Source organism: Odocoileus virginianus, chromosome 18 (genome assembly GCF_023699985.2).
Source record: "Odocoileus virginianus isolate 20LAN1187 ecotype Illinois chromosome 18, Ovbor_1.2, whole genome shotgun sequence".
NCBI classification, from domain to species: domain Eukaryota; kingdom Metazoa; phylum Chordata; class Mammalia; order Artiodactyla; family Cervidae; genus Odocoileus; species Odocoileus virginianus.
The window spans coordinates 32,754,772-32,773,884 of NC_069691.1; the positions used below are offsets into that span (position 1 = coordinate 32,754,772).

At 42.2% G+C, this 19,113-nt stretch overlaps 1 protein-coding gene across 3 annotated transcripts in view; it reads right to left on the bottom strand.

Annotated features, from left to right (window-relative positions):
• BNC2 (basonuclin zinc finger protein 2) overlaps window positions 1-19,113 on the bottom strand; it is a 466,221-nt gene that overhangs the window by 130,059 nt on the left and 317,049 nt on the right. For all 3 annotated transcript variants that reach the window (XM_070480546.1, XM_070480545.1, XM_070480549.1), the window contains one exon: window positions 10,115-10,350. In XM_070480546.1, coding sequence (XP_070336647.1) covers window positions 10,115-10,350 — 236 coding nt within the window. The remainder of the gene's footprint in view (window positions 1-10,114; window positions 10,351-19,113) is intronic.

Consider the following 19,113-nt stretch of genomic DNA (forward strand, 5'->3'; position numbering starts at 1 on the left):
TGGGTCAGGAAGATCCCCTGGAGAAGGGATAGGCCCACCCACTCCAGTGTTCTTGGGCTTCCCTGGTGACTCAGATGGTAAAGAATCGCCTGCAATGTGGGAGACCTGGGCTCGATCCCTGGGTTCGGAAGAAAGCTGAAGGAGGATCTAGGCAACCCACTCCAATATTCTTGCCTGGAGAATCCGCATGGACAGAGGAGCCTGGCAGGCTACCACGGGGTCACAAAAAGTCAGACACGACTGGGCAACTAAGCCCAGCACAGCATACTGAGCACCGTCCCAGGTGGCGCTCATGGTAAAGAACCCGCCCCAGTGTAGGAGACATAACAGCTTGGGTTTGATCCCTGGGTCAGGAAGATCCCCTGGAGGAGATGAATTTAACAAACTACTTCCTTTTATCCTCAAAACTGCATCATGAAGGTATCGTCAGGAAAATGAGGCTTACAGAAACTATTTCCTTTCTGCAAGACTAGAGAACTAATTGGTTGTAGAACTGAGGTCTGGACTCAAAGCTCAGACTACATTTTCTATTTTAAGAAAACCCAACAACTTTCCACTTTAGATTCAACAAGGAGCATGTAAGAATGCTGTTCTGGAGATCACAGGGTTTAACTGATGTCATCACAGAGAATATCAATTTCAAGTAAATCTGAATTGGTTCTTACCACAGCAAATAGCCAGTGAGACCTGGGCTCATTTCTGCTCCTTTTGTGCAATACACAAACCCTCCCTCCACCTCCCACGGGCACAAATCCTCTTCTGGTAGTTGCTGCATTCCACTTTAGAATTTGGTGAGCTATTTCTACTTTGCAAGGGTAAAGGGAGGAGTATTTTTATTTTAGCTCTGAGTACAAAACATCAAGCTACGTCCTTGGATATAAGGTGTTTATTTTCACTGCTGTTCAAATAGTTAAGAGCTTTGGCCAGGGTTTCAAAAATCCCTGTATTCCTTTTCCAGCTCTGACCCTGCCTGAGAGGCCTTTAGCTACGATAACTTTAGAACCAGGGATAATAGTCTCTGAAACTCTCTCTCTAATAGGGAGGTAAGGAGGATCGCTGGGATAATGTCTGTAGAATAGTCCAAGCAGTCGGGAAATCAGACACCATAAATATAGTACATGGTCCTGAACCATCTCCTTTTGTATATCCTTGCCAAAGACAGGGGGGATCTTGACCATTCACACCTGCAATCCTTCTTGCCTGAAATATTCACATATTGTGGAAATGATGCAAAGTCCCCTTACATGATGGTGGTGATAATCTGATCTTTAGTTGAAATCAAATAATTCCTCCTATCTGTACCTTCTTATAGCTTTGAGCTTAATGCCTATGATTTATTAATAGATGTTTCTCCATGTGAACAAAGGCTTCCTGAGAGATCTTTTCTTGTGTACTCAGCACAGAGTAATTTATCAATACAACTGGCTATTTGAAGGACTACCTAAATGAATGTATACCTAGATCCATTTTCTTTGTTTCAGAAATTTCCTCAGAAATCTTTCAGGTCAGATAATAGCCATTAAAAAGGGTGCCTATTTTAAGTAAATTTTACTTCATGAATGGAGTGAAAGCCCAGAGACTCTAACCATTTAAATAAATTCACCAAGTACTCATTCATTCTGTGCCACGTGCTTGGAAGGGTATTGAAAGAGTTGATGAAATTGAGAAATGCAAAGGTAATAAAATAATAGTCATAAATGGAATAAGTCATTACTCAAAAAAAGCTAACATGTATATCCACACACAATGTAGTAATGGTTAGTATCAATAAGAGTGCTGTGGTCTCCTTACTGCACTAAGCACTTTATACATATCATTTCATCAACCATTATAGATGAAGACGCTAAGGTACAACTATGTTAAATAATCTATCTTAGGTAACAGAACTATCAGGAGGTAAACCAAGGTTCATACCCATGTCTGTTTCACCCCAAAGTCCAAAATCTTTGTCACGATCCTCTCCTGTCTCTTACTTGTAATCACGCATGTACCATGTACATATATACATGCAAGTCTGTGTGTATGTATGTACATGCACAGGTATGTGTGTACTATTTATCTACAATTGAATAGTATCTACCTTTTCACCTGACTGGCTGGGAAGATACCCTGTTCTAAGAGTCATGGTGGAATGCAAAATAGTCAGGATTTAAATCTGCTTTAAACACACAGCTCTAAAATGGTCAGGCTGGCAACAGCCTAGAGCAGCCTATATCACCATCTTCTTCATCATCATGTTAACAGTTACTGGATATTGAGCAAGCAGCATGACTAAAGGCTTTATGTGCATCATCTTATTTTATCTTCACAATAAACCCATGAGGTAGTGAGTATCCCTGCTTTACAGGTGAGGGAGCCCAGTCTGAGGCTCTATTTTAACACATCTAGTAAGACCTGGATCCAGGATTCAAACGCACACATTTGCCTTAACTATACTCATCTTCTGCCCAAAGTTTTCCTGGCTTAACTATTTAAAAAGCAGGCAGAATGTGGCTGTTGCACCACACGTGAGGGGGCACTGACCCGCAGGCCTTCTGCAGGGGCGGAGGCACCACCGGGAGTGACTCCTCGGCGGGACCAGGGTCCCAGCTCCCCCCAGTCACATGGCCCGAATCAGACGTAAGCTCTCAGCGACATGTGGAGCGAAGTGACCCACTTTCAGGCCTGGTCCATGAAAACCTTCCCCACCACCCCTCCACCCACACTCTCTTGGGGCTGCCATCAGGAAGAGGAAGCTGTACTCCCAGAGAAAGGCAGGGCCATAAAATGGCAGAAGCCCTAAAAAAAAAAAAATTTTTAAGCGAAAGTGTTAGTCAGTCATTTTGCTAACTCTGTGACCCCATGGACTCCCCATGGAGCCCACCAGGCTCCTCTGTCCATGGAATTCTCTAGGCAAGAATACTGGAGTGGGTTGCCATTCCCTTCTCCAGGGGATCTTCCAGACCCAGGGATCGAACCCACATCTCCTGCAGGTGGATTCTTTACCAGCTGAGCCACCAGTGAGGCTCTAAGTTAGCCCTCAAATCACCCCAGGGAGGAAAGAACTCACCACCCAGGACATTGGCTGAGAAGGAGAAAGAAATTCCTACTGTGTTAGCCCACCAGGATTTTATGGTTTATTTACCATAAGAACTAGCATTTATCCCAGTGATAATAACTAATGGCTAAAACGTACTTCCTATCTTTTACAGAGCATCTGACATCTACAGAGAAACATGCTGAGCCTGGAATGGACACCGTCCTGCTATAACTGGAGAGACCCAACTCTATGTACAGATGTAAATGAAAGTACCAACTGGAACTAGGGTTTACAACGTGATTTCATCCACATTATTTCATCATTTCACCATCCAAAAAGCAAGAGAAGTATAAAGGGTTATCTCAACTTAGAGATGAAGAAACCATGGCTAAGAATGGCACATTTTCCATGTTCATATAAATTATCGGTGGCAGGACCGAGACTTTGGCCCAATCTTCTTACCCAACACCCAGTTCCTCCTTTACCATCCAACCTGATATCCTTCTATGGACCAGGAAAGAGCTACTTTGTCTCTGCTCCACTCTTGGCACATGATATAGTTGAAATCTTACTAATTAGGTATAAAACCTTCGGTTTTTTACACTCAACTACAAGGAAGCGTTAGTCAAAGATGAGCATTGATAATGAAGCATTATTAAGCATTAGATCTAGAGGAAAAGTTTGGGTCATGGAAATCAGAAAACAAAGGGAAGCTGATACAGGTGAAATATCAGGAAATAGGCAAGAAAAGGAATCCAAAATGGAACCAATTTTCACCTAATTTCGCTACTGAATATTTCTCCAGCCTTCTACATTCCCCAAACCACACCACTTCAATCTATAAGACAGTCATGTATCACAGCTTGATAGTCTTACTGGTCACAGAGTCAGAGACCCACATGGGAATCAGATTTCAAAATTTCCTCCATCCAGTACTTAGCAAGCACTATTACATGCTAGCGGAGAAGGTAATGGCACCCCACTCCAGTACTCTTGCCTGGAAAATCCCACGGATGGAGGAGCCTGGTAGGCTGCGGTCCATGGGGTCACTAAGAGTTAGACATGACTAGCGCCTTCACTTTCACTTTTCACTTTCACACACTGGAGAAGGAGATGGCAACCCACCCAGTGTTCTTGCTTGGAGAATCCCAGGGATGGGGGAGCCTGGTGGGCTGACGTCTATGGGGTCGCACAGAATCGGACACGACTGAAGTGACTTAGCAGCAGCAGCAGCATTACGTGCCAAGCTGGGAGGCAGGTTACAGTGATGAACAAGAGGTAAATGGTTCTTAATTCTCTGGAAGTTTTGCTAATTAACAGCTTCTGTGATCAAGGAAAAGTCACTTGACCTCTTTGAGCTTCAACAACTACAAAAGTTAATTCACTGCCAATTCCTACAAGAGGGTGGTATGACAGGATTCAAAGAGCAAATGTATGTGAACTTGCTCCACAAAGGGCTGTTTAAATCCAAGTGTTTGCTTAATATTGATGCTGCCTACTACATGGATACCACAAAACACTCTTGGCACATGATATAGTCGACACAGACCACTAGCTAGGGAGTGTTGGGGGTGGAGCTTTTGTTTCTCTTTTTCCTGCCCTCAGTGGCCCAGCTGTTGTTACAGCCTTTGGTCCCCAGAACACCTAACGAAGATGAAGGGCCGTGTATTAAGTAAAGTCATTGGATATGCCACGGGTTCCAGTGAAACATCAAGTTACGTCAAGAGAAGCAGAATTTTTTACCCATTCATTTAACAAGTATGTATTGAGTACCCTGGCTTCATGGCGTTTCTGAGAGAGGAAGCCAGGAAAAAAACATTTTAACCACTGACTTATTTTAAATTGCACTGGAGCTTGAGGGATACAGAATTCTGAGAGACAACCATGTGAGAAAAGACCTACATGGGTTACGCGGGACTGAATAAGGTCTCTGTGAAAAAGTGGGACTCTGGTGGGCAACTAACGAGTAAGAGAGTCCCGGCAGAAGAACCCACACCTGCAGGTGTCCCGAGATGAAGAAGAATTGAGTGTGTTCAGGAATGGAAGATTTCTGATGAGTTACACAGAAAGAGGCTATGTTCACTATGAAGTGAACAAAGTTAGTGGAAGTGACTTATCTAACCTCGCAAATCACTTGCTCCAGAACTTCTCAGAGCCTTTATTATGCTAACATTATCACAAGGCCTGGAATCAAGGTTGCCGGGAGAAATATCAATAACCTCAGATATGAAGATGACACCACTCTTACGGCAGAAAGCAAAGAAGAACTAAAGAGCCTCTTGATGAAAGTGAAAGAGGAGAGTGAAAAAGTTGGCTTAAAATTCAACATTCAGAAAACTAAGATCATGGCATCTGATCCCATCACTTCATGGCAAATAGATGGGGAAACAGTGGAAAGAGTGACAGACTTTACTTTTTTGGGCTCCAAAATCACTGCAGATGGTGACTGCAGCCATGAAATTAAAAGACGCTTGCTCCTTGGAAGAAAAGTTATGACCAACCTAGATATCATATTAAAAAGCAGAGACGTTACTTTGCCAACAAAGGTCTGTGTAGTCAAAGCTACGGTTTTTTCCAGTAGTCATGTATGGATGTGAGAGTCGGACTATAAAGAAAGCTGAGCACTGAAGTATTGATACGTTTGAACCATGGTGTTGGAGAATACTCTTGAGAGTCCCTTGGACTTCAAGGAGATTCAGCCAGTTCATCCTAAAGGAGATCAGTCCTGAATATTCATTGTGAAAAACTGAGCTGAAGCTGAAACTCCAATACTTTGGCCACCTGATACAAAGAACTGACTCATTTGAAAAAACCCTGATGTTGGGAAAGATTGAAGGTGGGAGGAGAAGGAGACGACACAGGATGAGATGGTTGGATGGCATCACCGACTCAATGGACATGAATTTGAATAAACTCCAGGAACTGGTGATGGAAAGGGAGGTCTGGCATACTTCAGTCCATGGGGTCACAAACAGTTGGACACGACTGAGTGACTGAACTGAACTGAACTATCACAAGACTCTAAGGAAAGGTTCCAGAGTGGAGTTCCTCCCAAGGCTTAAGTTGGACCTCCAAGATCATTGGGCCCAGATATTTGAGGAAATGTTCTCCTAGAGGGTTGATTGTTCTATTAGTTCTGATTGTTTCAAGACACAGGTGATTTGAAATGGGCATCACTGCTCGTTCTCTCACCAGGCTGCTGACACCTCAGCTAATTACTTGGAGTGTCTGATATGGCTCCCTGAATCCTGGCAGGACTCATTTTGCAAAGGAGGAGATTTCCACACATGGGCTGGCGTATGAGCCCAGGCAAGTCAGTTACACGTTCAAACTGCCAAAGAGACTGTGTGAACACTTGATTTTTAAATGATTAAATTCAACAGTGATAAACACCCACATTCTCACTTCCTGGGTCATAGTCAGGGAAAATGGGGAAAGAACAGGATACTGCTTTTAGCCCTTGTCAATAGATCTACCATGAGATATAGACTTGAAATAAGAATGACTCTTCAGCAGCAGAAAAAAAAACTATCTCATGTTGCTTTTTTAGGATCAGATTGCCTATTTCTTCCTTTTTCTGTTGTGTGGGAAAATGCCTAAAATTTGCTTCACTTTTCTGGCACTTTCTGAATGAACACTTTAATTGGTATACTGGAGAATACTGGGTTCTTCACCTTTAAGATACTATCTGGATTCTTAACTCACTGAAATCCACATCATGGTCTGTAGTTTACAGCCCGCTGGTTAGCTTATGAATCACACAGATAATCGTATAAGTGAAAAGCAATTTTACAGAAACAGTACAGGATTCTTAAAAAAATTGCCAGTCTTTTAAATAAATCTGTGGCACTACTATCATCTCCCTTTCTCTTTTAATAACCTCTTCAAACATGCTTGCAAAGGACAGTTTCGAACAGCCAGCCCCTCTTTCCCCCACATCCAAAAATTCAAAATCAGATCAGATACTGCTGTAGATACTTTTTCCCCATTCAAAAGTATTTCTGAAACCAGAAGTGGCTGTGTTTATACATGAGGGATGTAGGTTTGGACCCAGAGAGAGTTAAATTAATATCCTGGCTTTACCAGTTCAACTTACAGTACATCTTCATTTGCCCAGTAACACAATCTATAGCCAACTGCTAACCAAGTCAATATGTGGTAAGACTAACAGCCACCCTAAACTTGCCTTGATAATTATTCTCCTTTAACTGACATAATATTCAATATACTGTTGTTGAGAGCAATAATGCTAAAATTGATGCCTTGAGGGCTACAAGACAATTGAGTTTTAGCCAGATAAAATGACTTGTACACTAATAGTGCATTATAGGTTTCCACAACCTTTGGATGCACATTTAATAGTCTACCTGCTCAAATATGTTACATGTAATTATATTCAAAGTCTTCTGAACATACCTTATCATTACTATATATAATTTTAAAAATACTGGCCAATAATCAAACAACATGGCTTGAGAGAAAAAAAAGGTGTATTTCTAAATAGCCTATTTTTTTTTAAAATGAAATGATCATTGTCTCACTACATAAGTAACAGCATTATATGCTTCAACTTCTGGCTTTTTTCTTAAACTGAGAATTGTTTACACAAGAAACAAGTAGATGACAAATGCTGAATAACAAAAAGCATCATTTAAATAAAATTCATATTACATCAATCCTACCAATAAAACAAGACAGAAACTAAACATAGTGTTCCTCTAATGTAAAAATCATCTGCAATTTTCTCAAAATGTCAATTTTAGACTCTGAGAAAAAAGATTATATTAAATTTGAGACTTTGTCAAAATTGCCATGAAATTAATGAAAATTACCTATAATTTAAGAATCACAATAATTGAAAGTGTTTCTTCTATGTAGTACTTCACCCCCAAATTAGAGACTATAAATATTAGTTAATGGCTTTGTTGAATTTTCCTCTGAAATTTCATTTCTCTTGTAATTCATATTTTTAAATCTGAGGCCTTCATACAGAACAAAATGTGGAGTATGTTTTCTATGCCTGCCCTAGAGTTATGTTGAAATACTGAAAAAAATAAACACCTAAGTAGTAATTTCAAATAAAACACAGAACAGGCACTGTTCAAGGCAGAACAATAGGATTACACCCAGAACAACTAGCAGACTCTGTATTCATGGCCATCAAAATGCCACGGTACACTGGGTTGTCATGATGGCGAATCATCACAGTCATGCACGTATCTACGTGCTTCCACAAAGAGGCCATACGTATGGTCCAGATAACTCAGGCAAAAACAGACACAGAGAACAAAAGTAAAGCATTGGTGACAGAACTAAGCATCACAGTGGAGGCAGTAAAATGGGACCAGGTTGGGGAATATTACTGCAATTTTTTAATAAAGGACAGTGCTTAGCCGCTGACAGTTCCATTCAAAATGCTGCAAGAGGTTTGTTCCTTCCTGTAGGGTAAAATCCATCCCAAACGGACAGTAACAATCCTATGTGGAAACCACTAGAGAAAGACAAGGCACTGTGTGCATCTCTAGGCTGGCAGGAGCAGGGACTGTGAAACTGCTTCCACACTTGTTCTTTCTGGCCTCTTCCTCCTGGACCCTGGGCCCCCTCCGGCCCCCCTGACCACCCAAGACTTAACTCTCCACTCACCCCAGTGAAATGTCCCCATCCCAAGGCATATGAGATAATGCTTGTGAAAGTCTTCTATAAACTGAAAACGTAATATATAATTATTCCTATTATCAGCATCATCTCATCTTCTGAGGGCCAAATTCCCCATGCCTTCCAAGTTGACATCTCACTACAAAATGAGTCTACGCTAACTAAGCAGTCATTGGAGCAGACAGGTGAGACTACCTTCTCCTACCTTCCCTCTTTCTTTACTTCCATGCAGGCCCCTGGTCTGCTCACTTGCCCTGGCTAACACCTGGTGGTACCACACAGGAGAACGATAGGAATGTGTGTGTGTTCATGCCAGGTTAAAGCAAGGGCGAAATTCGATCCCCCTCAACCCTCACTCATTACACACCAAGCTGGCAGCCTTACACACATCACAGGCTGGTTTGGGGAATCAACAAGGCTGGCAGAGCCAAAACCATTTTTTGTTTTTTTTTGAAGGGGTCAGTTCTCCTGGTATTATTCCCCATGAGAAATTTCAAAACATTGCTTCAGATTCTACCTTCTCCAACTGCGATCTCCTTTGGCAAGAGGGAGTATCTCTTCATCGTCCAGTGTGGTCTTTTTGGATCCTGGGGTCTCCCAACATGTCGCTTTCAACATTTACCCTTCAAGGGTCGTAGGAAGACAGATGGCCATAAAAACATTTCAGAGGCAAAGTACACAATGCATAACGACTTAGGAGATACGGCAAAAAAAATAAAAATAAAAAAGAAAAGGCGAGGAGCCTAGGGTTACGGGGAGTGGAGGCTGCCGGCCTTCAGAAAAGTCCCTCACCAGACCCGAGATGCCCTTGACACAAAGAAGGGGCTGAAGCTGGAGGAACAGCTGCTGTGAAGGCCAAGTCTATAACCAGGTCTGCAGGTTTTGGAATGCAAGGGTCTACTGGTTACAAAAGCAGGGAGTTTATTACAGAGGTTACACAGTTTTTCCTCTGATTGGGATGAAGAAGCAATAAATGGTTAGGGTGCAGAGACCACCAGGGAAGTGCCAAACCTACCAGGTTAAGTGTGAGAACGAACTCGGCTAAACCCAGATGGAGAGCAGTCTCAGACTGCTACACACCCATCAGCCACCTCTGAGCCCTCCCTTTCAGAGGAGGCTTCCAGAAGACTCAGGGAAGCTGGGAGGCCCACGTTGTAGGGAGAGGGAGCTGAATTCAGAAGAATGCAAACAGAGCAACCCTAAGCAACAGGCCACCATCTCCCTTCTAACGTTCACTATGGAGCCTGGGTGCCGGCCGGCTGGCACACAGTTCCTGCTTTCCAATCCCCTGCCCAGCCCGCCAGAAGGACCACGTTAACCAGAATGGGGCATGCATGCCTGGGCCTGCAGGGGGTGGGAGGGAGGGCAGGACTGGCCCAGGGCTCCTACCCCAGCCCTCCTCCAGCTGGCCCCAGACACCGCCCCGGCGCCTCCCCCTACCTGAAGGATGTACCCCCGGACATAGTCGCGCAGCGTCCAGCCCAGGCCATGCAGGATGTGGAGCACCTCCTCTTGCTTCAGGACGCTGAACAGACGGTCCAGCAGGATCTTGAGCCGCACGGGCACTGCCTGCGTGCCGTAGAGCATCAGACTGCTGATGTCAAACACCACGTTGGACTGCACGATCTCCACCTGCGTGGGGTGGTACAGGTGCTGCGTGCTGAGCTTGTCCAAGGCTGTGGTGGTCCCGCCGGAGGTCCAGGGGCAGCGGGAAGGCAGACAGAAAAAGGAGAGGGCGGAGATAAAAGAAAGGAGAAGCCAGTTACTGGAAGTTATGGGGGGCTGGGTCTCCATTTCTACACCTGGATGATAAACGAGACAGGACGGTGTAATGTACATACTGCTCTTCCCACCTCCTCCTGACTTGTTTGTGTTTTTGTATTCCACGTGTTTATAAATTGCAGACAACAACAAACACAAAAGACACTTGGTTTGCAGGAAGAGCCACCGCGGAGACTTCTAAATGACTGTGGCTGGCACTAAAAACCCAATTAATTTGCTAATTGAACTATGGCTCAACCCAAGTCACCATGGTGTCCCCCGTCCCTGCAGCAAAAGAAGGAACACATTCACAACTGCCAACTCAGGCCCCAACTGCACGTTCAACCAGCATCACTTTTCTGAGTAGAGATTCACCCCTTTAGATACCTGGATGGCTTGAAGAGGAAGAGGAGGGTGTCCTCTGTGGACTTCTAGGGGTAAGAGGTTAATCCAGAGGGAATAAGGAAAGCTGACCTCTGGGGGGCAGACGGGGGCTGGTCATGTACCTTAAACTGAATTAGCTAAGAGGACTTATTCCAAGACTCAGTTCTCCAAAATCCCCCTCTTGCTGTTTGCCCGTTAGTTTAGTGCTCTCTAAGTTATTCAGAAGAAACAAACAAACAAAATAAGAAATTCAAGTCATAAGTAGGTACTTTATTAACAGCTGTGATAAAGGGTTTAGCATGAGATGAAAACAGAAAAAAATGACTCAAAGTATGAGAATTTCTGTGTATTTCAGCTACATCATCTCAGCACAGAAAACTGAGGATGACCATTCTCAGAGTAAATATGTTCAATGGAACTAATATTTCAATAATTAGGCCGTCCTCGCTTCAAATTTGAGAAACCACATTTCTGCCCTAGCTCTGAAACCTAGATAAGGCTGTACATTCTCATCCCCATCCTTATCTGAGTTACTGAGAACCCTACTGCAGATAAATGACATTTTAACTCAGTTTCTCTAGAGTGACCCATGAAGATACAGCACTGTCCCATCCACAGGGCTCAAAGAGATGCTGCAAAGATGACTGCGATAATGACTGAGAGGTCCTTTGAACTGAAGAGAAGGCAAAAGCACTGGGTCAGCTGCCAGAATTATATAGATATGACCTTCTAGAGATTTCAAGAGAGAAACACGCGAGCCTGAAAGACGATCACCTAAGTGGGCATCAGACAACAACCGCCAGGCTCAAATCTACCTAATTCTACCTGCAAGCACCCAAGGTTTCTGCAAGTTCTAACCACTGTCTGGTTGAATGCCTCAATCACTCTTCCCAATAGCTTCTCCCCGAGCAGTGCAGGCTGCCATAGGTGCACACGCTGAGCAGCTCGTCTTTTAACACACCGGCATTTCTGCATATTAATATGAGTATTTAAAAGTACACGCACACACACACAATTTTCCGTGTTTCAAGTGTATTTTTTCAGGGCTCCTCCTCCACTCTCGTTTCCTCCTGACTTGTGGTCACTGGAGAGTTCATGTACTCTTGATAAATTGCCTTCTTACATCCACAGTGTAAAGGCCCTTATCATTTACCCGCTGGCTTCATTCAACACATTTACTCCCAGGAATACTTTGTCAAAGAGTTCGGGTTTCCTCATACTTCATTTCTTGCAGCTGATTTGTCTGATCTTTCCTATTCTAGTGGTTAAGTCAACTTTGAATAAATAGCTTTAAAAATTAATTTAACGTTTGGGAAAGATAAGGGATTCAGAAGCCTAGGGACTGAAGTCTTCTCTCCCTCCACAGGGCATTTAGGCGGCAGGAAGAGGCATTATCACCCCTGCTCTTCTTCAAGTACAGCTTAACCACTCATCTTCTGAACGGCGGCTGCTCTGCTTACAGAATCCAGCATCCAGCTGGGGTGGACTCTGCTCCTCCTCCCTTCCCCTTTATCAAACTCCTCGTATCAGACCCTTCACAAAATACACTGCTGTGACCACAGCAAGTATGAAATCCGGGAGGGTCGGGTAGAGGGGGCATAAAGTGAAACCAGACCTGATTTCTGTCCATGTGACTGGCGCCTTGTTATCTACACATTGAATATATGTAGGGGTGTGTACCAGTGTGTTCTAGGGCCAGGTGTAAAGTTTCACCCCTCTCTCTTCCCACGCCTTAAAAAGTGCTGGCAGTGTTAGAGGATGAAGAGGACTAAACTGTTGAGGGTACAAAGAGAAGTTGTTCAAAGAATTGAAAAAGCACAGGTAGAACAGATAAGGCAGAAGTGTTTCCCTGGATACACTTATGAGACCATCAGAGAGTAAGAGTATTCAAAGGACATTACTGGGGACTTCCCTGGTGGTTCAGTGGTTAAGGATCTGTCTTCCAACACAGGGGATGTAGATTCCATCTGTGGTCTTAGGAAACTAAGATCCTGCATGCCGTGGGGCGATTAAACCCATGTGCTGCAACTACTGAGCCTGTATGCTACAACTAAGACCATGCAGTCATAAATAACCTGATGAATATTTTTTAGGAAAATAAAAGGACATTACTGATTGTTTAGCATGCCACATGCTCAGAAGTAGGAATTCTGTTGTAAGCCACATAACTAGACAGTAGAGGTCAACAAGTTTTTGTGTAAAGGGCTAGGCTATAAATATTTTAGGTTTATGGGCCTTGCCTCCAGTTTCACAACTACTCACCTATGCTATTATAGAGAGAAAAGCAAACTTAAACTAATGGGCATGTCTGTGTTCCACTATAATTTTATTTACACAAATAAGTGCCTGGCTTACTTTTTGGGTTCTAATTGAAAAATAAAAGGGTGGGCCAAACAGTTAAAAAAGTCAATATTAGATAAGGAAAAAGCTCCTAGTGTGTGATTTAAGCAGCAGTTATCAAGGAGATGAGCCATAGAGGAAGGCTGGAAAAATTAAACTGCCCAGCTTGCTGATGTCAAGTACAAATTTCAGCATAAACACATCATCAAAGATTATGTTCAAATGTCTTGAATGAAATCAAAACTTTCTGCTTTATAACTGGTGGATGGTATTGAGTCACCAAGTTGTCAACAGCTTTAGTGGGATGTCTCCTTGGTCAGCAAAGGGCTAAGTGATGATTTTTTAAAATTGTCATAGTAACAGTAAACTGAGAACTGGACTCTGCCTGAGGTTATGCTCTTCCTATGTCTGATTGTGGTGGACTCAAGACTGGAACTCAGGCAGGTTAGAAATTTGAGCCAATAGGAATCAAGGAGAAGCAGGGCAAGAACTTGTTCAGCAGGATGGAGTGGGAAAAGATGGTCTCCTACCTTTATGAGCTATGGGCCAACCCTCTGTTAAGACTGCCCTATACCAACTGTTTTGCCAAAATTCCTTTTTCAAATGAAATCTTTACCGGAAATTGGACATAAAAATATATGAAAGTGAAGCTACTCTTGGTAAAGCTTGAGTGGCCATGAATTTGACAACTTCCCACTATGAGTTACTATCTCTTCCCTTCCTATTTAAGGATCTCAGTGGGACCCCTAGAGTTCTCAGAAGTACAGTTTGAAAAGCACTTTTCTATACAATGAGATGATATCAATTGTTCCTCCTGCTGTCCTTCCCTTTCATTCTGGGTACGGAAACCACATTTCCCTTCAGGGAGCCCCTCTTCTCGTACACTCAGTACCATTTATTTCATAGAATGGAATAAGCCAGGCCTGGAAAACCAGTGAACTCCCAGTTCCTTGGCCACAAAAACCAGTTTAAGAAAGGGCAAGTGACCTAAGTCTGAAGAGCGATATTGAATCCAGGGTTTCAGTTAGAACTGTGGGGAGTTCTCCTTCCTTGAAATCGGTAGTTGTCAAATATGCTTGGGAATGAGAGTCACGTGGAGGACAGGTGGGCTGCAGAATGGCTGGAGAAAGACTAAAGACTGACAACACTGTTTGAGCCAGAAGATACAGTTGCAGAAGACACAGTTATGTTTCAGTTACAGGAGCCAACAAAATCTCTCTCCCTTTCTCTCTTCCTATGTCTGCTGGAAGTAGGATTCTGTAATTTGCATCTAAGAGCCTTAACTAAGACAACTACCTTTTGGGGGTATTCTCTCAGCTAGATAACATGTATTTCAAATAAGCTGTCAGCAGTTCAACTAAAAGTATGTTAGTTCCAGGCCAAATGCAATTCACAATATCTCCAGTGACTGGAATGAAGGTATCCCTAACAATTTTATATCTTACACAAATTTGCCAAGGGTGAAGGACACCATCAACAACATTAATAAATAAAAATAATTGTTGTATGGGGGGAGGAGTAAAGGAAATGACCATTTAAGTACTAACTAAATGTCAGGCAGGCATCATTCTAAGGTCACAATGATCTTGTTTAAAAAGATTAAGAACACAAGACATTACTGCCTACAAGTTCCGTGAGGGTCAGTAACTGGCCTAAGGTCACTTAGTTATTTCTCCCCAGAAATTCTATTGCTACTGCATGTTCAGATAAACAGTCAATAAGCAACTCTAGTAACCTGCAAGTCTTCATCATGCTGGAAGTCCCTAACTGCCAGCAGTCTGGGCTTCCTGCCCATCACTCTGCTGAAGCAAGCATTTCAAAGGTCACCAACACCTGCCTTCCTACAAAATCCGATCGCTTTTCCCTTCATTATTCTCCATGATCTTGCCATAGCAGCTGACCTTATTGATCACCACTCCTCCTAACGCGCTCTTCTCCTTCATTCATGCATACATGCATTTACTCACTGGCACTTAACAACTCATCCCCAAGGCAGGTGCTGCATGCAGATGCTCTCGTCGTCTATGCTATAAAAGAGATGTGATGAAGTACTGACGGACACAGAAGAAAGGGCGACTCGGCAGGAGAGGCACAGTCTTATAAGATACTGGCGAGCAAGAAAGGAGGGTGGCAGTCCAGGTAGATGGAACTAAGGCAGGGATTCTCAAACACTGTGTGTCTCAGAATCAGCTAAAAGGGCTTGTTAAAACATAGATCAGATCACTGGGCCACCCTCCCCCGGAGTTTCTGATTCATTGGGTCAGGGGTGGGGGCCAAGAAACAGAATTTCTAACAAGCCTCCACAAGACACTGATCCTGCTGGCCAAGGACCATACTTTGAGAACCACAGCCCTAATGAGATGTGTTTAAGAGAAATGAATATCCAATGGATGTGTCAAACCTGCGGCCAACAAGTGGAAGATGGATACAGAAAAGTCAGACAAGCAGTCTGAAAGAAACCTTAACACTGTAAGCCAAAACCTCTGGAAAGGTTATAATTTTATTTCTGGTTAATAGGATATAGAAAATACTAAATATTTCATAAGATTAAAATGACATAATTTTCGATGTAAAACTCCGATGAGAGTCCAGAGGTTTATTTAAAGGAACAGTTGTCAGCTGGGGCAACTTGGCTCACAGCCACAACCCCTAAAGAAGAGGGTTGAAAGGGAGATGGTCGAGGTTCATTTGAAAAACTACTGGGACTTCCCTGGTGGCTCAGGGGTTGAGAATTGGCCATGCAATGCAGGGGACGTGAGTCCCATCCCTAGTGCGGGAACTGAGATCCCACAGGCCATGGGCAACTAAGCTGGGTGCCTTTTAACTACTGAGCCCAAGTGCTCTGGATCCCACATGCCACAACTAGAGAGAAGCCTGCGCACTTCAACTACAGCTCCTGCCTGCTGCAATGAAGACCCCGCATCCGCAACTACAGCTGGATACAGTCAAATAAATAAACAATACTTTTTTAAAAAAGAAAAATTACCACAGGTGATTCTGATATACACCCCTAATATGTACACATCACTGAAAACCAAAGAGATGAGTCAAAGGGCAAGATGACCGAGAGCTAAGTGAACAGGATAGGAAATGTTCGCAATGCTCTACTGTGAGATGCCTTGACTCGTGTGTGTGTGTATGTTTGTGTGTGTGTGTGTTAGTCACTGAATTGTGTCTGACTCTGCGATCCCAAGGACTGTAGCCCGCTAAGCTCTTCTCCAGGCAAGACTACTGGAGTGGATAGCCATTCCTTTCTCCAGGATCTTCCCAAACCAGGGATCAAACTCATGTCTCTCCGCACTGTAGGCAGATTCTTTACCATTTGAACCACCAGGGAAGCCTCTGGACTTCAAATGATGATCTGCATAAACCTGGGGTATGCATGGGCCTTTCAGAGATATGCAGACACATGGACTCAGATTCCAGATCCTGAAATCCCATATTTATTCTTTCCCAAAATGAATTCCCCTGAGAACAACCTGTCTGTCCATGGAGACTGTTGTTTAGTCGCTCAGTCATGTCTGACTCATTGCAGTGCCACGGACTGTAACCCACCAGGCTCCTCAGTCCATGAGATTTCCCAGACAAGATTACTAGAGTGGGTTGCCATTTCCTTCTCCAGGGGATCATCCCAACCCAGGGATCAAACCCACGTCAATTGTATTGGCAGGTGGATTCTTTACTATTGAAACACCAGGGAAGCCCATCCATGCAGATTATCCACCCTCAATCCTCCTTTGAAAACTATACCCTTTCTTCTTGACCAAATAAAGGCACACTCTGCCTTGACTTAGTCAGTGCACTGGCCTAGGGTGTAAAGCTCTCCTGGGTGCCAAAATAATGGCCAATTTGAACTGCTTTGTGAAGCCCTGTTTAATGATTAATAGAAGCACCAAGAACCTAGGCAAGGGCCCTCTTTTCCTGATTATGAAAGTAAAAGGTAACTAGAACCTGAAATTTGGGTCTATGCTAAAATATTCAGAATTCAGACATTATGTAAAATGGGGCAACAGTCATGCAGTCACCTCTTGAATTCTTATATATATTAATGTATCACTTTTTAGAAAGTATCCTATGAAAGCAAAGCAAAAATGTCCAATGCTGAAAATGGCTTTTCCCTCCATTCTTTTCAATTATTCCTGATGCTCAACCCCAGGAGGTGTCACCACCTGGGAAGTAAAGCCCCCAAGCACATGTGATACCCACTCTTTTAAATTCAGTTTGAATATTTTCTCAGACCTATGAAATTTGTTAGCTACACTGAATAAAACCTGTGGATATGAATTTTACATGATGTCTTTCAGAAACAATGTTTATTATTTAATAAGGTAATTACTACCCATTTAATCAAGTACTATCAAAATATTTATTTTCATTATGATTAAGCACCATTTGCATCTTATAAAGTTTTGAATATTTCTACATCCTCTTAATAGAGATAAAATTACAATAAACTATGATCTAAATGCCAAAGCACTTCATTTTAAGCAATATATAACCCCTTTCATTAAATACATTATAAATTTGACCATGTTTTTATAAAATATGAGTCTTATCTATCTTGTTCCTCAAGTCCAACACCAGACAGTGATACACAGATGAAACTAACTGCATTATCAAAGTAGTATTTTGAATTTTAACATATTCCTCGCTTCATAAAAAAGTTATACTTTATAGCACATCATTAGTAATTAAGTAATGAGAAATAGCATTTCTATTGTATACTTAGTAAGTTAACTTTATTAGCTCCACATTTTATTCTAGACTGTTTTAACAAACTATCCTATGACATGCAGCCTATAATTTATTGATTCTTATTAATATTTCTCAAAATGTATATTAAGACATTCATTTGAATTGAAATGTGAGTTCATTTTTTTTCAATGATAATTAAATCTGATTTGGAAGCCTCATTTGACCATGATCACTGGTGGAAATTTTCATCAATTATGATAGCTAAATCTGCAGTAATAAAAGTATCTCCTTTAAAAAAAAGATATATTGCAGAAGTCATTTGAATAACAGTATTTTTTTCTCAATCTTTATGGTGTATACAATAAAAATGATATGCATCTAAATGAAATATGCATAGCTAAATTTATGAACAGGCATTCATCATGTCTTGTTAGTACAGAAATTGAGAAAGTAAATGACTAACAACGTCTGAGTAATAAGGTGGATGACTTGCATTTCTTCCCTCTTAACAAAACTAACTGATCACTCTGTAATTGTTGGCACATTATCTGAAATGATTCCTAAGAACCGAATGACAATGTGATAGTTTCCAGTCGAACTATTCATGCGAACAGGTGCCCAAGCACTTAGATCTGCAAAACTGGGGAAGGAATTGAGAGTGTACATTTTCTCTTTCTTACAGTAAGATCTATTCATTTACTGACACATGAACTAATCAGGGAAGAAAATAATTCATTGCCCTATCCATTTTATTGACAGATGCATTTCTGACAAAAATTCACTTTACATTTACTAAGTTAGGAAAATCTGTAATACTTATATTACTTTGATCTTATTCCTCTTCATGATCAAAAGTAAACAATAAAATTTCCATTTATAGATATACTGTCTTATTTTCTTAATTTTCCCTGCAGGCATGAATGATAAAAGACTTTCCAATGAACATATGATTTCATTTTTGGTAAATGTTATTTGGAGACGGTGAACTGGAAACAAGAGTTAAGGAGAAAAAGACAGTGACAGAGCAATGACTTAAAGTTCCTGATGTTTAAAGAGTTGTCACTGTCCTCCAGACTGAGAACAGAGTTTCTAAAGCCAGACACCAAGGGTCCAAATGCTAGCTGTGCCACCAACTTGCCTATGACCTTGGCAAGATACTTAATATATGAAAATAATAGGATGGCTTTTTCAAAATTCTTTTGGGGGCAAGCAAGCCAATAGCATGAAGACTGCTACCACAGCACAAGGAGAAAGAAAAG